Source organism: Toxotes jaculatrix, chromosome 23 (assembly GCF_017976425.1).
Source record: "Toxotes jaculatrix isolate fToxJac2 chromosome 23, fToxJac2.pri, whole genome shotgun sequence".
Taxonomy (NCBI): Eukaryota; Metazoa; Chordata; class Actinopteri; family Toxotidae; genus Toxotes; species Toxotes jaculatrix.
The window spans coordinates 13,753,273-13,781,178 of NC_054416.1; the positions used below are offsets into that span (position 1 = coordinate 13,753,273).

At 43.0% G+C, this 27,906-nt stretch overlaps 2 protein-coding genes across 11 annotated transcripts in view; both read right to left on the bottom strand.

Annotated features, from left to right (window-relative positions):
- Window positions 1–1,773: 1,773 nt before the first annotated feature.
- On the bottom strand, window positions 1,774–8,769 carry LOC121176786. Its single transcript, XM_041030865.1, has 8 exons — window positions 7,440–8,769; window positions 6,314–6,406; window positions 5,801–5,884; window positions 5,489–5,653; window positions 5,135–5,323; window positions 4,939–5,030; window positions 4,205–4,379; window positions 1,774–4,168 (listed from the first exon to the last, which is right to left on the bottom strand). Exons 1-8 carry the CDS (start codon window positions 8,283–8,285, stop codon window positions 4,148–4,150), a joined length of 1,665 nt encoding a protein of 554 aa, XP_040886799.1. The 5' UTR covers window positions 8,286–8,769; the 3' UTR covers window positions 1,774–4,147.
- Window positions 8,770–10,254: 1,485 nt separating this feature from the next.
- Window positions 10,255–27,906, bottom strand: part of LOC121176783 — a 124,894-nt gene continuing 107,242 nt past the window's right edge. For 8 of the 10 annotated variants that reach the window (XM_041030859.1, XM_041030860.1, XM_041030861.1 and 5 more), the window contains 8 exons: window positions 27,350–27,382; window positions 27,027–27,048; window positions 19,415–19,492; window positions 19,158–19,289; window positions 18,901–19,050; window positions 18,558–18,795; window positions 12,239–18,244; window positions 10,255–11,667 (listed from right to left, as the gene is read on the bottom strand). In XM_041030859.1, the coding sequence (XP_040886793.1) occupies window positions 11,595–11,667; window positions 12,239–18,244; window positions 18,558–18,795; window positions 18,901–19,050; window positions 19,158–19,289; window positions 19,415–19,492; window positions 27,027–27,048; window positions 27,350–27,382 (6,732 nt within the window). In that variant the 3' untranslated portion in view covers window positions 10,255–11,594. The remainder of the gene's footprint in view (window positions 11,668–12,238; window positions 18,245–18,557; window positions 18,796–18,900; window positions 19,051–19,157; window positions 19,290–19,414; window positions 19,493–27,026; window positions 27,049–27,349; window positions 27,383–27,906) is intronic. The other 2 variants (XM_041030862.1, XM_041030856.1) reach the window with 1 other exon arrangement.

Here is a 27,906-nt window from a genome sequence, read left to right on the forward strand (position 1 = left end):
ATGAAAATGGTCTAAAAACTGTCATAGTATAATAAGGCATGAAAATGCCCAAAAAACAGTCATAGTATAATAAGGCATGAAAATGCCCTAAAAACTGTCATAGTATAATAAGGCATGAAAATGCCCTAAAAACTGTCATAGTATAATAAGGCATGAAAATGCCCAAAAAACAGTCATAGTATAGTAAGGCATGAAAATGCCCAAAAAACAGTCATAGTATAATAAGGCATGAAAATGGTCTAAAAACAGTCATAGTATAATAAGGCATCAAAATGGTCTAAAAACAGTCATAGTATAGTAAGGCATGAAAATGCCCTAAAAACAGTCATAGTATAATAAGGCATGAAAATGGTCTAAAAACAGTCATAGTATAGTAAGGCATGAAAATGCCCTAAAAACAGTCATAGTATAATAAGGCATGAAAATGCCCTAAAAACAGTCATAGTATAATAAGGCATGAAAATGCCCTAAAAACTGTCATAGTATAATAAGGCATGAAAATGCCCTAAAAACAGTCATAGTATAGTAAGGCATGAAAATGCCCAAAAAACAGTCATAGTATAATAAGGCATCAAAATGCCCTAAAAACTGTCATAGTATAGTAAGGCATGAAAATGCCCTAAAAACAGTCATAGTATAATAAGGCATGAAAATGCCCAAAAAACAGTCATAGTATAATAAGGCATGAAAATGCCCAAAAAACTGTCATAGTATAATAAGGCATGAAAATGCCCTAAAAACTGTCATAGTATAATAAGGCATGAAAATGCCCTAAAAACTGTCATAGTATAATAAGGCATGAAAATGCCCTAAAAACTGTCATAGTATAATAAGGCATGAAAATGGTCTAAAAACAGTCATAGTATAATAAGGCATGAAAATGGTCTAAAAACAGTCATAGTATAGTAAGGCATGAAAATGCCCTAAAAACTGTCATAGTATAATAAGGCATCAAAATGGTCTAAAAACTGTCATAGTATAATAAGGCATGAAAATGCCCTAAAAACAGTCATAGTATAATAAGGCATGAAAATGCCCTAAAAACAGTCATAGTATAGTAAGGCATGAAAATGCCCAAAAAACAGTCATAGTATAGTAAGGCATGAAAATGCCCAAAAAACTGTCATAGTATAATAAGGCATGAAAATGCCCTAAAAACTGTCATAGTATAATAAGGCATCAACATCAACTGTTATGTTACCTGGGATGTTATCTCTCCTTCTCTGGTCAAACTATTAAGGAAAGAAATGTACCAACATTTGTGATGTGTTCTACCAAATATTACTAACTAGAAACTGCACATTAAGTGCATTAAAATTGGAAAACATTCAGAAAAGAAACATTTACTTATCAACCAACTAACCAAAGAACCAGAAACTTATTAAAACAGATGTCTACTCCACTGTCAAACACAGAGAAAAATACAACACAGTGGAATCAAAACAGTATATCAGTGTAACAGTGTATGAGACTCCAGTTCACAGGTGAACGATCCACCTGCCTGCAGACCAGGTGTGGCAAACAAGCCACGTAGCTGAACACACCGTTCTTTGATGCAAATTCTAATTCTAATTCTGCATCCGTTTCTATATACAGTCTGTGACTGGTAATATGACTTAAAAAAAAAAAAAGTCCATGTTTAAGAGCAATAACTTACTGAGTGTAGGGGTTTTGATGTAAACCTGGACTGGATGGGAAAGATGCACCTCCATGTCAGCATCAGTCTCACTAACTGCTTTCAGTTTCTGTTAGAAAGAACAACATCACTTCACATTTGACACATGTACAATTTTATTGTTGTGCCATGTACACACTGCAGCTGCTATGCCTTGTTAGCGTTTCAGGTTTATTTTATTTATTTTTTTAGTCATAATTTGATAAAGTCATACATGCCCGCATAGATATTTGCACTGTTAATATGTATATATTGTTATCACCATGGAAACAAGATGCTCATTTATCAGATCAATTGTCTCTTTTTGACAGTTCTTTTATTCTTCCATCGAATCACACTCAAAGTAAATAGCAACGTGAGGATCGTCGTGTTACACAGATAAAGTCTCGACTGCAGATGAACACCAAACACACTTTATCCATCTGAACGCATTTCAACCAACTTTCAAATCCCCCCCCAAAAAAAAAAAAAAAGTTTGTCTATGATGGCAAAAAAAAAAAAGAAAAAAAGATCTTCATTTGTCTTTACTTTTAGCTTTAGAATACATTCAGACACACACCCAAACACACACACACACACACACCTCTCAGCTTCAGCTGCTGGAGTATACAGGGGGTCACAAATGGACGGCAATAATAAATAAATAAGGAAGTACAGGTGTGATAACTGTGGCTTGGATTTTAGGCTGATGTGTTGATCCTGTGAAAGCAGTGATAACAAGAACGAGTCAAACCAACAAGAGCAATTAAAGCAAAGCGTCTAATATGTGTCTATATGTTTATGTATATGGGTAACGGCTAAAAACTTCGAGGATAAGTTTGGTGTTCGTCTATATTTTATTAGAGTCAACAAATCTCATCAAAAGAACCAAAACCATCGATGTTACAGTGCGTCTATCTGACTCAGCTCCTTTACTTTCTATTGAAAACGCTTTATAAACAGCTCATAAATATTAAGTTACTTTAAAAAAAGGAAGAAAAAAGCTCAGTAACTTCCTAAAGCAATGTCGTTTTTTTAACAAATGTTCCTCAAACGGGAGGAAACAGTGCATTTGTTGGGGTTTTTCTGCTCGACACACACCGATCACGTGCGGCCGAAGAGAAATGACACTTTTAAAGACGATTTAAATATGAAAAAAAAAACACAACAGATAGCAATTAAAAGCTACAATTCTCTATTAAAAAACACTGATAAAGAAACACTGGAAGTAAATTGAAGTAGGTTTCAGTGTCCGTGGTTGAGACACACGAAATGCACCTTTAAGCTAAAACAGCTGCGCTACTTTGAACTAAAGAATGAGTCAGATCACATAAAATCTATATCAAATCAGCGTGTCTCACTGATGTGTTTAAATAATTTAGTGATACACACACATACTATTTGTTAGCAGACGTACATCGATGGTTTGGGGCTTTTTCATGGGATTTTCTTGACGATAATGAAAATAGAACCAACCTTATCCTTCCCAAGGCTTTCGTGGAGGACAGACACATGAGCACCGCTGCAGTTTGAGGTGAGGAGAAGCAGCACGGGTGAAGGTGGAGGATGACACACAAGACGACGGGGAGCTACGCGTACGAGAGACGGCGGGGGGGATAAGTGCTCCATCTGCATCCAAAAAAAATTCAACATTCCTCATCGCTACGTTCTTTCTCAAAGGACACGCTGTATATACAGACACACACACACACACACACACACACACACAGAGGGGGCAGCTCTGCGACGGACAAAAATGTGAATGCACGACACACATGAACAACAAAAAAGCAAAACAAAACCAAATAAAAAAAAAAACGGGGACAGATGCATCATGGGAAGACCAAAAGGTGTGCTCAAACAGCCTTTGTAAACAGATCAGCAGGTTGATGTTCGGCTGTAGAAAGAGTCCATGATGATACACACACTCACTCCTCCCAGTTTACGCTCCACGTAACATTAATCTCTTCTGTTCGGTGGCCATTCTCCAGCTGAATCGGTGCATGTACAGCAGGTTTAGGTGGGCTAACGTATTAAATGCTTTTGACATTTTTTTATTTTTTATTCTCCCCAGTCCAAGCATGATTTTTTTTTTTTTTCATCTCCTCTATATACAAATGTTTACAAGAGTTCTTCAAGAAGAGGCCCGTGCGTGAGGCGAAACGTCCCAGATGCCTTTGATTTTGATCCACCTTTGGTGCGGCGGAGCTTCAACCACACCACAGCAGCTGAGAGAGGTGAAAGGACGCCCAAACACCGAAAATAAAATCCCACGAAAACAGGAAAAAAGGGTGCTATCTTTGGTCACCAAAAGAGCAAAGGAAACACAATGTGAGGGAAGGAGGAGTGGACACCAAAAAGAAGAGAACCAATCCAGTGAAGTAAAAGACCAGGAACAGGGAGAGAGTCTGGATCTGGATCATTCGGATCTGAGTGTACGTCACCAAAGGCTTCAGTGGAAGATGCAGGGAGAGGATCAGTGGAAGCAGCTGCTCAGTCTAAGCTCTCCTCCTCCTTCTCGTCCCCTTCCTCCTCCTCCTCCTCCTCCTCCTCCTCCTCCCGGTCGTCCTCACAGTAGCGTTGGAGCAGTCGGTGCAGGTGCTGCTGCAGGGCGTCGGGCTGCAGGGCGTCTGGGGTGTCGTCCAGGCGCTCCAGGTGCACCTGCTTCCCCTGGGCGTCCCTCACCACAGTCCTCTTCTGGGTTCGTGACTTACGCATCTGACTTCTGCAGGAAGAAAGAGAAGAAGCTAACAGCACATCCACGTACAGTCATCGTCTAAGCTCAGTCTCTCAGGATAAACAGAGGACAGCCAGGCGTGCGATTGGCTCTTTGCTTTGGCCTTTGACTTGACAGACTTTTGTCATAACATCTGTAAACACACACCCATGCACACGCTACATATTTCTGATCAAATCCGGTGTATTTTCAGAGCTTCGATCATCATATTTATCATTTCTGAAAACACACAGTGAAGTGGCAGCGTCATCAAACACATCGTTATAACGGAGACGATCACATGACCTCTCAGGTCGGATGCACTGTGCATCACACACTGTTAGGATAAGATCAGGACACAAAGCTACAATATGTGCATTACAACATGATTTTGTTCTTTGGCTGCTACTTATGCCGCAAAAGCACAAGTCAAAATCTAGAGGTTTAAATGTTAGGAGAGTGGAGTCACACCGTGCTTCCATGTTAAACTCTAATAAATAAATAAATCAATGGCCTCTTAATGAACACAGGTGTGGCCATTTCTACACACTCCCATGCTGTGTCCAACCTTCTAACCACAGAACCGTCGTCCTGCACAACCTCTTTCTCTACTACATGAGGCAGGAGCACTTTCCCAAAGCCTCCAGCATAACTCAAAGCCTGGAGGGGAAAGAATGAAGGAGGAGAGAGGACAGATCATCTTAAAAAATACCTGCTGCGTCACCTGATTGACAAAGAGTATTTTCTAGTCCCGACACACTGACCTTCTCAAAGTCCTCCCTGGCTGAGGGGAGATCTGCAGCCAGCGAGGGGTCTCCCGTCTGTTTCTCCATCCTCTCGCCTCTCACCACCGTCGTCTTGACGACTTTGCTGACCTTTCGACCCTGCACTGGCTCCATTTCAAACTCTGACGCTGTGGCAGCACCCAGAGCCAGGGGCTCCGAGAAGGTCAACTGGAGAGGAGAAGACAAAATGTCAAGGCACCGACTGCAATGTAAATACACACTCACACCTGTTAGATGCTCTAATATGATTCACCTAATGGAAACCCAGCATTACAGTTAGAAATAAAGGGCTGTGATGGCTATAAAAGCAAGTAGCAGTTAGTCGACACTGACCTCTTTCTGATCTCCCTCACTGTGAAGCACAGTTCTCTTCACCACTCTGGAGACGCTGTCTCCCTCCTCGATCTGCACCGTCTCCTGGTGAGAACCCTCGATGGTCACTTCCTGTGTCTCCATGCCGTCCGCGGACACATATTTACGAATCACCTTCCGCGTGATCTGGCGAGGACAGAGAGAGAGAGAGAATGACTTCTCTGAAACTAACCGCACGTGATAAGAAAACATTTCATCATAGCAATAGTACTAAAGTGGAATTTTTGGACATGTTGATGCTGCTGACTTCTTGCCCGTCTTTCTCCCCCTTACTTTCTTAACGACCATGTTCCCGTGCTCGTCTGTGTACTTCTCCTCTGTGACAGTCTGTGGTGGGATATCTGGTAGCGTGTCAGCCTGTCAAAACACAAAACACAAGCGGTCAGTTCACACAGTCCTGCACATTTGGGCAGAATCAAAGTAGATGCTGTCCAGCATTCGACATGAGCCAATAGTGACCAACCACTAAATCTATAAAGCCCCTATGTGAAGAATTTTTATGTCGTTATAGCACATTTGAAATCATTCTGAAATTTGGTGGTCAGAGAATTTAAAACACTTCACATTGTGGCTTTAATTTTTCTGCATTAAACCTTAAACTTCTCTACAACAGTGCAAAGAAAGTAGCATGGGAGACTGCTAGAAACAAACAACAAACACCTGGGATTAACCTGGTAGGTCAAGTCCATAAAAACAAAAACAAGAAGCGCTAAACTTCTGCTACACACTAACCCTGCATCACTCCACAGTGCGCCGGGGCCGCACGGCCGCATCATGCTTGTTTACCTGAATGATAACTCTGCGTCGGACCACCCTGGTGGTCAGCACCTCCTCCTCTGAGCTATCAGAGGACAGCATCCCTAGTTCCTCTGCTATCTCCTGGGAGACAGCACACAGCCAGCATGGGGTCAATACAACAGGTCTACACCGTGTCACCACAGCACACTCCTGCAGCTCTTCCTGCTTTTCTCTTTACCTCACTTTCAGGTTTTGTTCTTATTCAAATGAACGAATGAGGGAATAAAATAAAATTTGCGTGAATGGACACAAAACAGGATGTGAGATGAAGAGAAGGCACAGTTATGCAAAAACATTCAACTGAAGTAAAACATGCAAAGATGGGAACCAGTGTGCGAAATAAGGCTAAATACAAAACACACTGTTATATGTATTTACTTTATATGTAAGCATTTACTTCAGATCTCAGTTCACCAGTGAGTGAAAAGCAGTCAGCAGCCATTAAATACCTGTGCTGTGTCAGATGATTTCAATGGCAAAGAGTTGGAGATGTAACATAAACCACTCTGTGCTTCTGCGTCTTACTCGTCCTCAAAAAATTAGGTAATTCCAGATCATTGTGCACATGTACAGGTTTTGTCCTTGAATACAAATTTAGCAAGATCCATAGAGTCATTGTGGCCACATTCATTTAAGTAATCCAGGCTGAACTATACCAGAAGTTTCCTTTACTGTGTGCTTGAAGTGGGGCCCACTCTACACGGGGCCCCCTGACTGTCAAAGGTTATTTCGCACACTGATGTGAAGAACAAGCACAAATAAAAAAAGATGCAAACTGGTGCTGATGTGAACAAACAGTGAAATGTTACTGAATCTGCAGCTTGTAAATGTCACGACTTCAGTACATCACACCACTAATGTCAACAACAGCCTTTTCAGTCGCCGACGATGCAACAACTAATACAGCAATTCATCACAACTGTTAATATTTTTGATCTCTTCTTGAAAGTTTAGGCACTCATGCACACAAAGGCGCCGTCAGCCTCATTTAATTCATAAAGTGCAAGTTTGTGTGTTTAATCCCCTGAGTCTTGAATGCAGCACCACAGCAACCAGCCTGAACCAGGCAAGACACCAGCCAGTGCATCGTTGGGGCTCATGCTCAACCTCTTACCCTTCCCAGGAAGTCGTCATCATCGTAATACCCTGCCTGATCTCTGGAAGGAAGCTCCTCACACCCGGGGAGGTCGCCCTCTGTTCGACACTCACGTGAACCCTCAGAATCATAAGCAAACTCCCCGAGGCTTTCACTGCCAGAAGAGAAGCGCTTGTAGTCTTCCACTCGGAGGAAAGGGTGAGCAGTGTACGGAGGGCTGCCTTTCAGGAAACCAATGTCAGGGCTGCTCCCAGGCATTGGGGAAGGAGGTTCAGAGATATGATAAGCTAAGCTAAGCCCGTGTTCCAGTTTCACTTCCTCTGCTTCAGAGAAGTCAGACAAGACTTGTCTGCAGTCAAAGAATTCCATATCCGAGTCAGAGTGCTGCGGAGACTCCGAGCCCTTCCGGAGTCCTTTCGGTGGCACCTTTGGTTCTTCTGCTTCAAATTCCGAGACCGTTTTCTCAAATTCTGAGATGACTCTGTTAAAGCCTGGGGAAAACTCGAAGTCTTCAGATTTTGAGCTTTCTCTCTTGGCGGTGACTTCAGTCACTACCTGAGCTGAGTCACTGAACACTGGAGACACTGGACTCAAATCGTTCAAGGACGCCTGGCTACACTCAGAAACTCTGAGGGTTTGATGTCCTGAAAACACGGCTTCATAATCGGGTGGCACCAGAAACTGGCTGGACATGGGTGAAAAAAGCTCACTGGACTGTGCTTCCTCAGGGAACAACTCCCTGTCTGTCTTCTCAAGTGAAGATAGGACCGGAGTAACAGTTCTGTGGGTTGTGTATGAGCTCTGTTCAGGTAGCTGTAGGGGAACTGATTTCATTGGCTTGTCATCAGTGAACAGCACACCCATTTTACTGGTGTCTTGTGTCGCTGTTGTAGCAGACAACAGCTTGCTTTGCACCTCATCGTCTGTTTGAAACTGTGTTTCCTCTGGTGTCTGAGGAGGAGCCTGTAAGTGAATGTCAACATGAGCTAAATAAGTTCACTTTAAATCAGCGTGCAGGACGGTATGAACCATTCAAAATGACCTCAACATTTCAAGGAGTTAGCATCACCGAGCAGTGACAGATTATTTTCCGTCCAGCCAAAACATGCCAGCTTAAAAGCATCTCACCATCAGACAAATAAATCTGAATTGCAGAAGAGTGATTAGTAATATTAAAATTCAGTGTTTTTACATTCCACACACTTCCACACATTGTGAACAAAATCTCAGCATTAATGTAAATTTTGTTATAACTTCACCAAGACATGTCCTCATGTGTCACGCAGTGTTATCGCTTCATCCAAGTAGCAAGTTAATGAATGTCCAGTTTGCTGGATTGTCATGCTCTCACTCTTACCCTCTGAGACACTGTCTTGCTCTTTAGTTCTCCAGCACTGATGTGTAGTATCTTCCCATCCTGTCTTTTTACATCTTGAACTGGGGAGGGCTTTGCAGCAAAGTCTTCCCTGACATCTGAGATACCTTCAGCCTCTGATCCACACTGCGTCCATTCATCGTATGATAGACCTTCTGATTCCGATCCTGTCCTTATTTGCCAGTCAGGATTGGCATGTCCTTCCTTAGACATTGTCTCACTTGTTTGAATTAGTAATGGTGATGCAGCTATCTGATTTTTGTTAGGTACTGATGAATGCTGCTCAGGTAATAAAGAAGGTGTCACATGACTCAAAGGTTCTGGTTTAGAGACTAACCTATCAGTATCCTCACAACAAAAGCCTAATTCCTCCTCTGACTCAACAGTTTGAGGACTCAGCGGTCTTGGGCTATCATCAATCCAACAATCAATAGGTAAAGCAACATACTCACAGTCTGACGACAAAGACACTGGTGAGGAAGAGTGATCAAAGGGGGTAGAATCCTTAAAATAAGAAGACAGTATTCTCATAAACTCGGGTACTGGTGAGTCGGGCAATAGTCGTCTGAACCCACTGACAGATGAAACGGATTCAGGTGAGGATGGTCTTTCAGTCTCAGCAGCTCTTGAGGATGTGACCATAAGTTCACACTCTGAATCTGAATCCACTGATTCAGTTGACGATGACCTATGTGTAATGGTGTACTCCTCCAGTGACACTGTAAACTGAGGGATGGGAGAGTCTGGAGAGAGAGATCGATTCTCGTTGAACTCAGGCATCGATTCTGGAGATGATGCCCTGTCGGTCATCTGCATGGCTGATTCAGGTGACATAGGTCTGTATTCAGGCAGACAGTGAGATGACAGTGGCCTGTTTGTCTGAGATTCCAAATCCAGTGGCATATAATCTATATCCGACGCTAAGGTTTCAGGTGAACATGATGCTGATCTCAGGAACGTTACACATTCTGGCAATGCTACTGTAAATTCAGGTAAGGGGGAATCTGGTGAGAGAGGTCTGAATTCATTAACTGATGTTAAAGACTCTGGTGATGATGCTCTTGCTTCCACCACCATGAGTGAATTAGGTGACATGGGTCTGTAGTCTACGGAGGATTCTGGTGAGTAACACAGATCATCATCATGGGCATCAGACACAGATACAACCACCCACCCATCATCAGAACCTGTTGTTGCCCCAGGGGCAGATATCTCAAATGTGTACTCAGTCTCTCTGTATGGAGCTGCTCCTGAAGATAAACTATGCTCAGACGTTGGTGGAGATGATTCTAAAACAGGTATGTCTGATATGACTTGTGCACTTAAAGTGCAAAGAAAGCCGTCATCAGCTGTGGCTGTTTCTGTGGGTGAAGGCGGTCCTGTGGCATCATCTGGAACACGCCTTTCATGTTCTACTGAGCTGCCAATAAATTTCATAAACCCTGTTTTACTGCTGAAAGTTTCTCCAGCATACTGAGGATCATGTATTTGAGAACTCAGCTTCCACAACTCAACATCATAAATGACATTATACTCAGCTACCATAATGGATGATTCAGGTGAAACAGGTGCCATTGTTGTTGACAGTAATTCTTCCTTATCTGGGTCGATAGATTCTGGTGATGAAGGCCTGACTTCTGCACAAAACAGGTCTAAAGTTTGTGAAACATCATCTGAATCTGAAAATTCAGTGGGTGACATGTCTCTTATAGTCATGACATTTTCTACTAATGTCTTTGTAAAATCAGGTATTGGTGATTCAGGGGGCAGGTGTTTACATTCATCATCTGATTGCTCTGACTGAGGTGATAGTGTTCTCATGTCAGTGACTTCTATGTCAAATGAAGCAGAATAGGCCAAATCACTTTCAGTATCTGACAATATTGATTGTGGGGACAAACTGCCATGGTGTATTTCTGCTGTTGATGTCTCAAGAACGTTTTGTGTAAACCAAGGAAGAGGTGAGTCTGGGGACAAGGGTTTGTGCTCTGATGTGGATTCAACTGATTCAGGAGAATCTTGTCTGTCCTCATCTCCATAATTCATGGACATCAAAAACTCACTCAAAGCATATTCAATATCTGATTCAATGGATTCGGGAGAGGGCGATCTATACCCAACGTTCACAATAACACGTTCAGGTGCTGCTGGTCTGTATTCAGGAATGGGTGAGTCTGGTGAGAGAGCCTGATACTCATCTACAGAAGCTCCTGAGCCAGGTGAAGAAGGTCGATTGTCATAAACTAGTGATCCTAGGCTTATAACGATGTATTCTATCTCTGAACATTCTGACAACACTGAGTCTGGTGAAGTGGACCTAAAGTCCATGTGACAAATGGTGGACTCATAGTGTAGTGCCTGTGTAAATTCAGGAATGGGTGAGTCTGGAGAAAGAGGTCTAAATTCATCATTGGATCCAGTTGAATCAGGAGATGCTGCTCTGTCCTCAAAAAGCCAAGGAATACATATATCAGTCTCCAAATCCTCATCTGAACGTACTGATTCAGGTGATGTGGATCTGTATCTCACTTCTGTCATAGTGGGTACACTCGTGGTGAACTGTGGTAGCGGAGAGTCAGGAGGCAAATATCTAAGATCGGAGTCAAACACCTCTGACTGACAGGATTCTGCTCTGTCCTCAAAATCAGACATTAGTGAAATCAAAGAAACATGTTCTATTTCTGAACCCTCTGATTCAGGTGACGATGATCTGTAATCTTTAACCCCAAGATAAGTCTCTGGCAAAGTCTGTCCAAAGTCAGGTACAGAGGAATCAGGAGAAAGTCTTCTGTATTTACTCAAGGATGCAATAGACTCAGGAGACAAAGGTCGGTCTTCGACGACCATTGGGAAACATAATTCCATTTCCAACTGTGACGACACTGATTCAGGTGAGGAGGACCTTGAGTCTATGTGAGATATGAAGGACTCTTGAAGTGCCTGTGTAAATTCAGGAATGGGTGAGTCTGGCGAAAGAGGTCGAAATTCATCTTTGGATCCAGTTGAATCAGGAGATGCTGCTCTGTCCTCAAAAAGCCAAGGAATACATAAATCAGTCTCCAAATCCTCATCTGAATGTATTGATTCAGGTGATGTGGATCTGTATCTTACTTCTGACACAGTGGGTAAACTACTGGTGAACTGTGGTAGCGGGGAGTCCGGAGGAAAACATCTAATATCAGAGTCAAACACCTCTGACTGATGGGATTCTGCTCTGTCCTCAAAATCAAACATCTGTGAAATCAAGGAAACATGTTCTATTTCTGAACCGTCTGATTCAGGTGACGATGACCTGTAATCATTAACTTCAAGATACGTCTCTGGCAAAGTCTGTCCAAAGTCAGGTACAGGGGAATCAGGAGAAAGTCTTCTGTATTTACTCAGGGATGCTAAGGACTCGGGAGATGAAGATCGGTCTTCAAAGGCCATTGGGAAACATAACTCCATTTCCAACTCCGACAACACTGATTCAGGTGAAGAGGACCTTAAGTCTATGTGTGATATAAAGGACTCTTGAAGTGCCTGTGTAAATTCAGGAATGGGAGAGTCTGGTGAAAGAGGTCTAAATTCATCTTTGAATGCAGTTGAATCAGGAGATGATGCTCTGTCCTCAAAACGCCAGGGGATACACAAATCAGTCTCCAAATCCTCATCTGAATGTACTGACTCAGGTGAAGTGGATCTATACATTACTGTAAACACTGGAAGTTCAGAACAGGTGTAATGGGGTATTGGAGAGTCTGGTGACAAACGCTGGTATTCAGAGAAAGACAAGAATGATTGTGGAGAATCTGGTCTGTCCTTGGCGTCAAACAGCTGAGAAATCAATGGAGCATATTCTATATCCGATGCAACTGATTCAGGAGATGCTGAGCTGTTTCTACTGACAACATATGAAGCTGGCAAAGCTGGTGTGAACTCTGGTATGGGAGAATCAGATGAAAGTCTTCTATATTCACTGACTGAGGCTAAAGACTCAGGAGATGAAGGTCGGTCCTCAAATAAGACTGAGAAAGGTAATTTCATGTCCACTTCAAAAACTGATGACGCTGGCTCTGGTGAAGAGGATCTATATTCCATGTATGTGATTAAGGACTCCTGTAGTACCAGTCTTAATTCTGGAATGGGCGAGTCTGGTGAAAGAGCTCTAAATTCATTTAGAGAGCCAGTTGATTCAGGAGAGGACGATCTGAAATTTGTTAACAGCAGTGATGCCGGTGAGAAAGGCCTATATTCAGATTCAGAATCAGGTGACAGAGGTCTCTTTTCAATTTCTGGCTCGAAAGACTCTGGAGAATCTGGTCTATCTTCAGTATCAGGTGAGGAATTAATTAAAGGTGCATACTCAACATCTGATGTAGCTGATTGAGGGGATGCAGACCTAAACTCAACAAACGATGGAAAACGTTCGATCACTCTTACACTGAACTGAGGTACAGGTGAATCTGGTGACAGGGCCTGGCATTCATCTCTAGATGCCACTGAATCAGGTGATTGAGGTCTAGGCTCATCGGATACTGCAGGAAATGACCCATCTTCACACTCTATATCTGAATGACAAATGGACTCAGGTGAAGAGGATCTGTATTGAGCAGTTGACACAGTTGGGTGAAGTATAGTCTGCGGGAATCGAGGTATGGGTGAATCAGGTGAAAGTCCCCTGAGCTCATTTTCAGAATCGGGGGTGAAAGATCTCCGTTGTAACTCTATAAATGACATGTCCAAAACATCCATTTCAGTGTCTGATATTACAGATAAAGGTGTTGATGACCTGCTGCCTGGAACTAACACAACTGGCTCTATATATTGGCTAAATTGTGGTAAAGGAGAATCCAGCAACTCGTTAACTGATGTTGTTGAATCAGGAGATGATGTTCTTGTTTCTGTCAACATCAGTGATTGAGGTGATATGGGTCTATATTCCATCAAAGATTCTGGTGAAAGTGGCCTCATCTCAGTTTCTGACTGCAAAGTCAGGCCACTTGGCATATCTATCTCCTCTGCATCTGAAAGAAGGGGAACATCTTTACTGGTCTCCACATATTCAAACACTTCAGCGGTGCTTACAAAAGCTTCCTCTACATACTGAGGGTCATACAGTTGACGTATCAACTGGTTTACTCTAAATGTTGCACCAGCACCAGACTGCCTTTCTTCAGCAGAGATGGAAGCAACCGATTCAGGTGAGTCCGCTCTCTGGCTTGTAAACTCTTCTGAAGCTGAAAACTGATATTCTATATCTGAAAGTACAGACGCTGGTGAAGAGGAACTGTACCCAACAGCAGCTGTAACTGATTCAGGTACAGCAGGTGTGAAGTCTGGTAAAGGTGAGTCAATTGATAATGCCCTGTTTTCATCTAAAGATACTGAAGAACTTGGTGACACTGCTGATCCTGGTGAATAGGGCAGGGACTGTGAGATGTTTGCAAAGTCAATGGGAAACTGGGGAATTGGGGAATCTGGAGACAGGTCTTTCAAAGACTCCGGTAAGTCAAACCTGAGTGCACTTAATGTCAATTCTCCTGGTGATAAACGCCTGTATTCTGACTCAGAATTAGGTGACACTGGTCTTTCTTCCCCCTCAGTCTTTGCTTGAGCTGCTTGTAGAACATCTGCATCCGATGTATCTACAATGTCCGACTTCACAACCTCCTCTGAATTTCCCCCTTTCACGTCTGAATCCTCTAGAACATACTCAGTTCTCATTCCAGCATACTCAAAAAACCCTGTTTTACTGCAAAATGTCTCTCCAACATAGTGAGGATCATATATTTGAGAAATGAGCTTCCAGTGTTCAGCATCATAAACAAGTCTATAGACCGGCACCTGGATTGTCTTTAGAGTTTGACTACTACCATCCAGTACTCTCTCAGTGGTCTCCAACACTTGTGACTCTGGTGAGTCAGGTCTCTGCTTGGTAATAATTATGTCTTCACTTGATTGTGCAGGTATGGGTGACTCAGGGGAAAGTGGCCTGTCAACATCAACAGAATCCGGGGAAGATGGTCTGTTTTCAGAGAATAATAATGGCAAACAGGCAGTCCCACTTTCTAGATCTGAGGCCATTGATTCAAGCGATGAACATGAATCCAATCTAGCAGTAAGAACTGACTCTAGTAAAGACTGTCTAAACTCAGGAATAGGTGAGTCAGGTGATAGTGCCCTGTATATGTCTACAGATGATACTGAATCAGGAGATGCTGGTCTGTCCTCAAAAAGAAATGAAATGCTTAAATCAGTCTCTAGTTCCAGATCTGATAATACTGACTCTGTTGACACAGATCTGTGATAAACTTGAGAGGTTCCAGAGAAAGTGTTTAAGAACTGAGGAATAGGGGAATCTGGTGTTAAAGCTCGCTGACTATCTACAGATCTCTCTGAGTGGGAGGAATCTGGTCTGAACGATTCCGCCGCACTCAGTGATTCTGGTGACATGGGTCTATATTCTGCTTCAGAATCAGGTGAGAGTGGTCTTCGGTCATTTTCTGATTCCAAAGAACCTGTTTCATCTCCAACTGCCTCGTCTGAAACTGCTTGATAAAGCTCTGTCCTTGTTTCAGCAAAGTGATTCACTCCTGTTTTACCCGTGGAGGTTTCTCCTACATACTGTGGGTCATGGATCTGAGAGATAAGCCTCCATTGTTCTGCATCATATGATAAACTGTGGACTGGCACTGAACTGTCCTGTTTGACTGATTCCTTAGATTTTTTCTTTTTAGCTGATTTTGTCTTCTCAGTCGATGGATTGTACATTTCCTCCTTTGGTTTTCCTTCATCAGACAACTCATGAGATAATTCTTCTGTAATTACATCAGTTGACGAGACCTCATCTTCTGCTGGTGGTGTGACAATGTCAGGCTGACCACCACCATGCTTTTCAATGCATGTCTCTTCTAAAGCAATGGTAGCTTGGGTCAGTTCAAGTGCCATGTCTTCCTCAGGAGGCAGGTCAGTTACAGGATTTGTTAATGATTCATAATCATTTACTGAACCACTAGAATCAGGAGATAATGGCCTGTTCTCAAAATATGACAACATTGGTTCAGTCTCATACTCTGTATCTGACAACACAGATTCTGGTGATGAGGAGTGATCCTTTAAAGTAACGTCATGATGCACATAGGACATATATTGTGGAATGGGAGAATCTGGAGATAAACACTCATTTAAAGTTTCTGATTCAGGAGAGGATGCTCTAATGTCTAACCCTGCTGACTCTGGAGAAATTGGTCTGCAGTCTGACACTGACTCTGGAGAAAGTGGCCTTTCCTTAATATCAGACAAAGATATAATAACCCAGCCATCATCACACTCAGATTCTAATGCCACTGGTGTTGGTGGTTTGTTCTCTGTAGCAAATGCTAATGGTGATGGTGGTCTATGATCATCAGATATGGAATCACAAGCTGTCTGTGCAGACTCAGTTGGTTCAGTCGAGGGTAAAACTGATTCAGATTCATCTCCAGATGCAACTGAAGCAGGTGATGAAGCTCTGTTCTCATGGTTAAGTGATGCTGGAGACATGGAGCCATATTCCACATCTGAACATACCGATTCAGGTGAGGTGGATCTCTCCCTTATCGTTACAATGGCTGAGTCAGGCCCATTGTAACTGAATTCAGGTACAGGTGAATCAGGTGACAATGCTTTATGCTCATGAACAGATGCTACAGATTCTGGGGATGAGGGCCTGTGTTCATAAGGTGCTGGTAACAAAATTGCCACTTCAAAGCCCACATCTGACGACACTGACTCAGGTGAAGATGATCTACATTCACAGGTCGTAAAAGAATGAGAGACAGCTGGTCTAAAATCTGCAACAGGGGAGTCTGGTGGAAGCAGACAATGTGCAGTGATGGAGCCTCTGGATTCAGGAGATGATGATCTCATCTCCAGGAAATCAGGGGACAGATTCACATGCTCAGAGGATGAAAAAAGCAACTGCTCGGTTTCTAAAAGGACAGACTCGGGTGATGATGTTCTGTCCTCAATATCAAAAGTTAATGACTGAGGTGAGATGGATCTCTCACTACTGTAATCACTGCCTGGTGATACTGGCCTTCCAAATGGTCTTTTGTTTGAAACCATTGGTGTTAATGGCCTTTCCTCGGCTTCCAGTGCTAAAAGCATAGAAGCGCCTCCTGGGGCACTCAGGAACGGCTGCCCCTGAGCAGATGCCCCAGCAGCACTGGTTTCCCATGGAAAAACAGGGGGTGGAAGGGGAGACAAGGGTCTAAACTGAGGTATTGGAGAATCAGGTGCAAGAAAATTCAGCTCGCTGACTGACGATGCTGATTCCGGTGATGAGGCCCTGCTCTCTGTCAGTAATATTGTTTCATCAATCACACATTCAGGTGAAGATGATCCATGATGAGCTAAGCTATGAATGGTTTCAGATGCAGATTCTGGTAAAGAGGATTTGTATCTGGATGCTTCAGTCTCAGGTGTACTCTCTACAGAGAACACAGCCTCATTTTCAGGTTCACTGTGTGTGGATGACAGTGTTTTCTCAAAAGCTGAGTCATGTGACAACTGAATGAAACCGGCTGAGCTTATGAATTTTGCTTTCTGAGATGTTAAACTTGGAATGGTATGACTGACATCAGAAGAACCAGCTACCTCCTGAGTAGTTGTGTGCCGAGTTTGATTTGTGTCGTCGCTTGATCTGACATCCAGGTCACCTGAAGTTGTGGCCTGGCAAACATCAATTTTATCCTCTTCATCTTTCCTGACTCCGGCTTGAATTGAATCTTCAGGAGGTGCATTCATAAGCATCACAGACACATCCTCTTCTGAATCTATCAGCTCAACATCATATCCGTACAGGACTTCATACAGTCGACGTGAAACTTCATCCATGTGTCCTGAAACCGTTTGTTTGGTCTGCGTAGATTCTGTCACTGGATTAACCGAAACAGGAGACCCAGAGGTAGGCCAAGTGTGCTGGAGCATTTGTTCCTTTGTTGATCCTTGTGTAACGCATGCCTTTTCAGAGACCTCATCGCTTCCTGTGAGCTCTATAGACAGTTTCCTGAAGTCTTGCTCGGCTTGTTCACACTCAATCAAGCTATCTCCAAAATCAGTCATAGACAACGGTCGACTCTCGCATATGCCAGTTCGAGAGTTATTGGATGACTCTCGCCAAGGCAACGGTGACAAATAATGAACACTGTACTCAGAATGGGTGGTTTGTAGACACTCCAAGCTCCACTCCTCTCCTCCCTCTGCCCCCTCATATTCAGCAGCTCCCTCATCCTCACAGGGTTCAACAGTGGGGTAAGGAGTAATCTGGGCACCTAACTTGGGTCCCCCTTTGTACACCGGGTCGATCACATGGGATCGGAGATTGTAGGGAGAGGTGCGGTACAATGTGAAGAAGGGACTTACTTGTTTGAAACTGCCTGTGTGTACCGTGTCTGTCAGTTCCTCGTATATTCTTTGTGATGAGCTGTGAAAAAAGAGAATGTAAACACTGAATGTATTCCACAAAATACTAACTTAAGTTACATAAGCAGAAGCAGTAATGTAAAGTGTAATGTAAATTACACAGTGTGTAATAAAGTCCAACTAAAATCTAAAAAGACATCCCTTTCTGATGTCAGATAACTCATGTTCTACAGTATTTCACTATCTAGCCTGCAAATTAGAGTTAGCAGTGTACTTTTTCAGTGGTGGTTTGTTTTTAGCTTGTAGATGAAAAGAAGCAGCAAGAAAGCTAATGTGGGTGTGGTCACAGGAATTCAATCTTCTGGATAACTTACTATGTTGTCTCCATCTCTTTTTGCAGTTTATCTTTCTGGGCATTTCTAAGAAGGCCTGTTGCTGTTGTGTCTGTCTCTGATCGTCCCGTCGTCTCGTGAAGTGATGACAAACTGGAGGACAGGTCCTCTGCTGACACCATGGGTACCTCTTGTCCGGAGCCTGGACTCCGCCTGCGTGCGGGCTCTGTGCGCCTGCCTGGCCTGGGGCTGTCAATGTCTTCATGAAGGGCAGAGAAACCTGACAAAGGATACAAAGCCGGCGTTTAGTACAGGAAGAGCTAGTATACATGACTGAATTGTATAGTCTGCTCAAGTCAGCACTAGCCAGCACTGGCTTGTGCACCTTCACTATGGTCCAGTGCTATGGTCCGCTCAATTTCTGCATAGGTGTGCGATGATGTCTCGTCCTGGGTGGACTTGATTATCTTGGTTTCAATGAGGTGAACAATGTCCATCCGATTGATCGTTGTCAGTCTTTTGATCAGGCTCGTTTCTGTTGAAACGTAAAAGAGGCTTAAAAGTTCCACTTACATCTGAATAATCTCTCATCATCTGTCATCTCAATAATTCTCAAAAACGTGTACCCTATTTATCACTAACCTGTGGCATGCTTTCCCTCCCTCTCTGCCCACAGTTTCAAAAGGGCATGGCTTTGGTCTTGCAGTGAGTTGGGGTTTTCAATCCTTATCAGGTTGATCTTCTCCTCACTGAAGTCCAGCTGTCGTGCCAACTCTGTGGAGAAAAGAAGATATAATGATGATTATGATGATCTGAAGATAAGTTTCAAATATCTGAAATGATCTTTCTTGAAAGCCTGCCGAGCACTGCTCACTCACTGCTACAAAGATGTGACTCACCCGTCCAGCTGAAGCCCAAGTGGTCAGCTATAATGGCCAACCGTTGCTCTTTTCTCTCTGCTTCATCCTGTGGGTCTACTGCAAACACCACCAGACAGCCATGAGCGGTCAGAGCCGCAAGGTTTACCAAATCAACTCACATTCACAAACCACATTCCAAAATAATCTTCACTGGCTTTCTTGATTTTGTACTATGAACTATTTGGTTAATCCTAAAATCAAATTATGCCATTTTATTTGTGATCGATCTTGTAGTGACGCTATGATTAAGAAATGTACATGTCAATCATTAGACAATAATTTACAATACATGTGATTGTCCAGATACTTATTTACACTTTAATCTTTAAAGGTCTTAGTCGTCAAGTTGTTTTTACATGTTCCATAAAGCCTTTAAGTCAATCTTGAGATTTTCTGCACACATAGAAGGAAAGAGAGACGTCATTACAAACACAAACACAGTTCAAGCGACACAGCCACATGGATTCTTCAACTACAACGGGACTTAACTACAAGAGACAGAGAGGCAGCACCTTTACAGCTAAAGTACTAATGAGGCAGAAGAGATAGAGAATAGCCCCTTAAACTGGGGGGATACCTTGACTTTGGACTTTATCGTCTGGGATTCGCTGCATCTGTGTCTCAACAGGGTCGTCCCACAGTGGTCTAATGGGAAAGACGGCTCCTGAGGGAGGGAACTGCATCTCTGGGAAAGTTTCTCTTTCTATGATTGATGGGTCAATGAGACTGCTCTCATCATCTGAGTTGGCAGCCGCAGCCTCTTGTTCTTTCTCTGCCTCTGCCTGTGCCAACCTTGCCACAAGTTTTGCTGCTTCATCGCTTATCTCTTCAAAGAACTCAATGGACTTTTTGCGTGGCTCACTTTTCTCTTTAGTGGGTGCTGGCGAATGAGATGACTGACCACTTTTGCCCCGGACCGGCAATCTGGATTGGAAGCCTTTAGATTTTGCAGACTCAGCACTCAAGGGACGACCCTGTTCTTTTTTAGGAGATGGCCTGGTAGACTCCCCCTCACAGAAGCTCTTGGCTTTGGAAGATGGTGTCTTGGTTTTGACATCCACAGAGGGACCTGCATCTGTCTCAGATTTTCTCCTTGTATCCTTTTTTACAGGGACTTTAAGCTTTTTGTCTTGGGTAGATTCAGCACGTTTCACAGTAGAATCAGGCTTGACGGTGCTAGCCTTGACAGGAATTCTAGATTTAGATTCGGAAGTGAAGGAGGCCTCTTTTTTAAGAGTGGTTGAAGAGGAAGTTGCATGAGATGGTGAGTGAACTGTGGATTTACCCGAACCTTGAGGAGCAGACTTAACTTGTGTTTTGACTGGAGTCTTTTTAACGCTACTGGAAGCACTTTGTTTAGACTTGCCTGTTGGTTTGGGGGTTTCTATCACTGACTGGGGTTCCTCTGGTGAGGAATCAGAGGACTCTTGGCCCTGCTCAGAGTAAACAGATCTAGTGACTGTAGTTTCTGCTGTCTGTACATTTGTTATTTGGTCAAGGAAACTAGAATCTAAATCTAAGGATCCTTCATTTACATTTTTGTCTGTTTTAGTTTCTAGACTTTCAGGGGATGTCTGATCCTTCTTTGTAGGTTTGGCTGAAGCTGAAATGCCCATTTTAGGGATTTTAGATTTGGAGGCATCAGCCTTGGAGGCTGGTTGATCACCTTCAGGTGGGGACAGAAGCTCAGATTCAGTTATTTCTTTTGATTTCTCATCTTCCTCAGTCTTAACCTCTAGTGTTAGATTCAGACCAACTTCAGGTTCTGCTGCTGATCTTCTACCTTCTTGTCTGGACTCTTCTAAGAGAGGCTCTTCTAAAGGCTGTTCACCTATCTGGAAAAAAGCAAAGCCACCCCCCTCTTCCTCATAGCTCCTCTTAGTCATGTCAATAGCACCACTTCTGGTCATTTCAAAGAGCTTTCCTTCTTGAAACAGAAAGGGGTTGGGCTCACTGGTGGGAGTACTCTCTTCTGTTGGTGTTCTACCGGGTGTTGTGTCTGGAGTTGCTTGTAGAGACTGACGGTCCACCACTAGATTCAGTATCTTCTGTTCCTCCTCTTTGACACGAGCTGCAAAAGTGGCATCATCCTCCCGCATGGCAGACCATGAGTCAGTGTCTACCTTTGCAGTGACACCTTTTGACTCTGTCCTGGGAGGCTCCAATGTCTCATCATCCTCCTCTGTGTCATCGTAGATACAGACCTGCGGTTTGAACGTTTCCTTTGTTTGATCTGTGGCAACACTTGCACCAACTCTAGCTTCTGGTGCTGTTGTGTGCCCCCTGTGATCTCCTTTCACTTCATCTGTTACATTGCTACCTGGTTCCTTATCATCTTTTTTGTTTTCTCGTGACTTCCTTAAGCACTCCTCCTTTTGTTCATCAGTCCTGTTTTCGGTTGTTGAAGTTACAGCAGCCTTTTTGGCACTACTGTCTTTATCAGCTTTTACAGATGGTGGGATTCTTTGTTCCTGTGCAGTTTCCAGTTTGAATTTTGAATGAGGCTGGTCTGAGACAGAGTGAGGTCCCTCTGAAGTAACACTGGATGTTGTTGTGCTCTTGACCTCTTTGCTGTGGGATCCGTCATGCAAACCTGCTGAAAAAGGAGAGGGAGGTTGTACTTTAATAGGGGGATCAACAAAAAGAGCTAACTCTGAATCTTCTGTGGGTCTATTGAGCCCACATTCACTTTGCGAGAGCTTCTCACTTGTGGGCTCTAATGTTTCATAGCTGTCATCCCCTATTTTGGCATCTGCTGAGGGAAATAAATCTTTTCTAGAGTTCTTTTTGCTCTTTGCTTCTTGTTCCATTTCATCAAATGTTTTTATTTTGGCTGCCATCTTAAACATTTCTTCCTCTGGAGTGATTTTTCGCGTAGCTTCATAGCTGTCTGACGTATCCTCTTCTTCTGGGTCTTCAGGAATGACAGCCGGTTTGGATGGAACAGAGAGGAATGTATGGTCGGGGGGTTTGGGGTTTACCTCATAACTTACCTCTTCAGAGCTAGGAGTATCAGGGGAGAGGGGACTCTTACCGGAACTTGTCATCTGAGATGTCTGCTCACAACTGTCATCATCAGCACTAGCCTCATGGTCTCGAAGCAGCCTACCACGCAAAGCATCGTGAGGAAATTCTGCAGCTTTGGAGGGCTCTGGATGGCTAGAGGATTTACTAGCTGGATCTAGTGTTGATGGGAAGGAAGGGTGGCTTTTTTGCTCTACAGGGCTGTTTTCTAAAGAGTCATGAGGGGGTGATTCCTTGGTTGGGCTAGGTTCAATAGAGTCTGGGGACTTACGGGAGGAATTTTCTTCCATGAGAGGACTATCCTCTAGAGAGTCTCTGTGGCTTATTGTCAAAGAGTCGTCAGCTAATGGACTGAGAGCATCTGAGTCTTGTTTTAAAGGCAGCTCTAAGCTTTCATGACGCTGAGAAGGGCATCTAGAGCCTGGAGAACCAACTAAAGGCAATGCTAGCTGACGATCAGGGCTCTCATCATCACTAAGAAAAGTTTCTACAGTCTCTGAAATTCTCTTTGTAAGCTTCTGAGGTTTAGATGGCTTAGACTCACTCCTCCTAACAGATATGGACTCACTTGTAGTGTGGTCATCTGCAGCCTCGCTGGAAGAAACAGGGAGGGTCAATTCTGTAGATAGTTGGTCACCAGTGGTCCCTACACCAGAGTCTCCAGACTTCTCTGTGTCTTTACTTTCTTTTTTGACTGTTGTGGTAGCTGGTGCTGAAGTTGTAGAAGTCTGCTGTCCAGTTTTGGGAGAAAGACACAGACTTTCAGGACTTGTGCCTGGAGTGGCTAATCCCTCATGTTTGTAGCTGTCCTCAGAGCTCAGATGAGGGGTTCCATCTCCAGAACTAGCACTTAGTGAGTCTGCCACACCCTCATGCTTTAAGCTGTCAGAGCTGTCATCAAGGCCACCATTTCCAAAGTCTACAGTTTCAGTCAGCTCTGAAGGGGCAGCAGCAACTGACTTGGGTTCTCTCCCTCTGTCTGGCTGAGTGGTCTCTTTCTTGCGAGGCTTGGAATCCAAAGATACTTCTCGCTCTTGAGAAACACGTGAAGTTATTGCTTTGGTCATGGATTTTGACTGGATGGTTTCTGATTTTGTGGTTTTCTCTGATCTTGACGTAGTGGATGTTTTGAGCTCAAATAGCCCAGACTTTCTCTTTGAGGGGTCCTGCCCCGTTTGGAATGCTTGCATCAGTTCTTTGACTGACATGGTCTCCTCAAGTTTTTCAGATTCACCTTTAGGGGATTTAGGGGGGGCCTGTTTTGTTTTCGGGCTTTCTTTGGCTTTGGGAGAGGGTTTGCTCATAACAGGCAATTGTGAAGGCTTGCTTCCAGTGACCTTTTTACTCTTTTGCTCTGCCTCTACTTTCTGTTGTAAAGCTTTCACTTTGTCCTTTATTGACCCAATGGGAGTTTCTTCAACCAATGGGGATACAGGCGATGCTGGAGCAGGGGCTGTAGGCACACTTAGAAGACCAGCTGCCTCTGTTGATTCCTCTGCCTGCCCGTGGTCTTTCCCCTTCCTTCTGACTGGCTTTTTAACATCACCAGTCATTTTCTCGTGCACTTTGGTTGGAGTAGTTGGTTTTTCACTTTTGCGTAGTACTACATCAGTGAATCTTTCTTGAACGCCTGCTTCTTTTTTAGCTTTTACTTTGGAGGTTACCGGTGCATCCAGGAGGTATTCTTTAAGGTCACCACTGTCCTTTATGGCTTTAGGTCTGGGAGCCCCTCTGTTAGCTCTACTTTCGCGTAAGACAGGCTCTTGAGTCTCTAAAGCTGCCATCTTTTTGGCCTCTTCTATCTCACTGTCTGAGAGGAGAACCCACTCCTCTGCCATCCTAGCTGCTTTGGCTGCCTCCTCTGCCATCTCACCCTCATACGTTCCACTCCTCAGTATCTCACTGACTTTCTCTAGGTCCTCTTTGACTTTCTCTAAGTCCTTCTCCATTATTTCTAATGGTTCTCCAGAAACGTCCTCAGTCCCTTTCTCTAGACCACACCCTCCTAAAGAAGGGGATCTCTCTGTGGGGTCTGCGGTCAAGATGGCAGTCATTTTGATCAAATCTTGTTTCATCTCTGACACGTCGGATAGGAGGTCTGGCTCTCGAATCAGCTCTGATTTCAGGACTGATGACTCCGTCTCTTCATCTTCCATACGGAAGAAGAACAAGTAAGGAGTAAAGAAAATCAAAAATTCAAATGAAAGGAGACAGACATTGGAGAATGTGGTCAGGACAAGATTGGAGCACACTGCAGGGATCATAGGACAACAAATTCACAACGGGTTCTACATTAGGGTATCAGAGGAATTGGGCTTATACTTTCATATGTTTCTGAGGAACTGTGGTAAAGCAAGGTCTAAATAATACTGATGGGAAAGGATATGAGCAGGAAATAACTTGCTTATACACTCAGCGCACCCACACTCACAAGACAAAACTATTAAACAAAACTAGCATATATAAAAAAAACCATACCAACAATGAGTGAAACAAGGCGACCAAGAAACCGACATGTACAATGGAAAAAGGGACAACAAAGGTAACAAAGAAACATCAAAACATCTCAAGATTGCTCGGATGTATGACAAATGTCGATGTGATGAGAGGCGAAAATGGCTTGAAAACAACTCAGAATACTAATTGTCTATCAAAGAAAGCCAGTGATGATAAACACAATATATGATGTGCCATTCTACTACAAAGCAGATCAATTCACAAATTCTAAAGAGGAAGGAGGATCTCAGGAATATACTAGAAAGAGACATCTTGCAGGGAGGAACAGTATTTTAATTTCCTTTGCCCTCAAGTCTGCCTTTTGCCGAATTAAACGTTTGAAATGTAACTGAAATGAAAACTGAAATAACACAAAAACAGTGCACAAAACCATAGTCCAATGGTGTTGTGATGGGACACTCCAAAATCAAAGCACACCAACAAAAGAACAAATGAACTCTCATTGACAAGCCGTTACGAATTATCATACAGACACACAAGCACACGCATACACATGTATGTAAGGCAAGTTATTTCCATGCAAAGCAAAGGGAAGTGCTGATGGAAAGGTCCTGGTGAGGAGTGAAAGGTGAAAACTCAGTGAGAACTTTAGTGCAGCCATTAAATTTGCAGTAAGTGGATACAAGGTGCTCAAGATACAGAGCTGATTGTTAATATGGCCCCATTCAATAATGTGGTGAGTTCTAATTCCATTTACACAACTATTGCTTCTTTGTTCAGTACCTGTATCGACTATACTTAACACATTAAATTTCTTCTGAAAACACATACATGGAATGTTAATCAATAACATATCACTCATGTATGTACAGCATTTCTCATGTATAATACAGATTGTTTTATTATGGGATTCATTTAAATGCTCAAGTATATTGTATTTGCCAGTTTGTGTCATTTTCACATCGCTACATGGGTTCCAGGCAAGGACGGTAGAAGGATTCCTACTGGATGAGGAGGTTGACTACTGTTGCTTTACCATCACACTACAGGACTACCTCTGGAGGGAAACTAATATTCTGGCCTCTAATTTCCTCGAACTGGGTGCTAGAGCAATCACTGACGCCCAGTTTCAGGAACTTGAACTGAGGAAGAGGAAGGTAGCATCAGCAGGTGGAGTCCAGGTATGCTTCAGTGCTCTCATTCCCTTCCTGCTGCTACCTGTATATGATGGCTACTCTACTAACTGCATGGCACTGGAAATCAAGTGAAATAAGCAGTGCAGTATGCAGAAATAAAATTTGTGAAACTACAAAAATGTTTTCTTTTTTGTTCCGACTCTGGTGGTCTGAGCAGGTAAAAATGCTAGCAGTTTTAAGCCAAAACACATATCCAAATTGCTTTGTGCTATGTGAGTTGTACAGACACCCCAGTGTTGATATAACCGAACTGTGTCGCTCCATCCACCACAACACAAGTGAGTTTGTTTGGAGCAAATAAAGCACAAGAAAAAGTCGACACAAATGGCATTGTGACACTGGTTAGCACTACTGCTGACTTTTGGGCCAGCGTAAAAAAAATTAGAGGCCACTGTTACATAAACATCACCACAGTATGAATGAGTTTAATTTTCATGTACATACGTAGATGGCAGTGTTTAACTCTTTCTCCGTATGTCCCATCTCAAATTGTGAAGGAGGAAAGAGTCAAATTGGCGACATTGAGGCAGGTGAGAAATCAGAAAACAAACAAAGGAAAGTAAAAAGTGAAGTTAAGCCTCTGGAGAAACATAACATTGACATGGGGAGGTGCAGGTGAGACCTTTTTGTTTGTGTGACAAGACAAAAAAAAACATGAAGCTTAAAAGGCTTTGATAAGATGTATATGGCCTACAGTTCAGCTAATGGTGAAGCTGGGTATGTCAGTGTATCAATCTGGTTATTCCTCTGCAATCTATGTTCAACTACATTAGTCTTGCATGTATTACCCATTCACTGTAAGTACTATTGTTATATTAGTTGATTGATTAATAAAAGCATGCAGTATTATTATAGAATAGTAACTATTTTAGTACGAGTTATAACAAAAACTAAGTGGGGAAAAAAATTCTTACATTTCTCGAGCGTTCTGCTGGTCTGGAAGAAAATATGGAAAATGGATCACAGTTAGTCTTATATCATCAATTGCATGTGCCAAATATTTTTAAACTACTACTACTAAGAACACACAGGACACACAAAACACAACATCAAAAATGAGCTACGCCGCTGACAAATCAGTTTAATCTACGATAAAATATTTCTAAAATCTGACTACTTGTGAACATGTCCTATGTTTAGTCCAGATGCTAGGACAGTGGACACGATCGATCAGCAGAGCTAGTTAGTAGAGGAGAAGGGGTGGGGGTGGGGGGGGGGTAGCGGTGGCTGCTTTTACCTCTTCCTCTTGCTCTTGATCTGAATCGGACTCCTTTTGGGAGCAAGAAGCAGCGAGAAGCAGAAAGATGTACAGATAGAAACAACAGCAACATTAAAGGGAGAAAAAAAAGACAGGGCAATGTATGGTTACCACAGGAACGAAGACAACAGGTCAGTGTGACTTCAGCGAGAGTCAAAGTGGTCATTAAAGCTGCATTAGGCAAAGAGTTTAAATCTGAAAAAGTTAAATCTGAATCTCATTAGTCTGAATCACTCTTGAATTTTTTTTTTTTTTTGTCTCTTGATCCTTCTGCATAAAGCCATTTAAATCCACTATATTTAGATTATTTCTGATGTGATTATAGACCTGTAATGTTCCTTAGTAAAGCCTTGAAGCTGGTTCACTGGAGAGAAAGTTAAGTTTCAAAGTATAGAAGTAACTATAAAGCGGTAATGTTGGCTGCTCATAGCATTAGCACAGTCTGCTACTTGAGATGTTAAACATTTATATAGGAATGAAGAATTTTGACTTGGCGAATAAGAAAATAATTGGTGTTACTGCGGTAACTGAGAAGC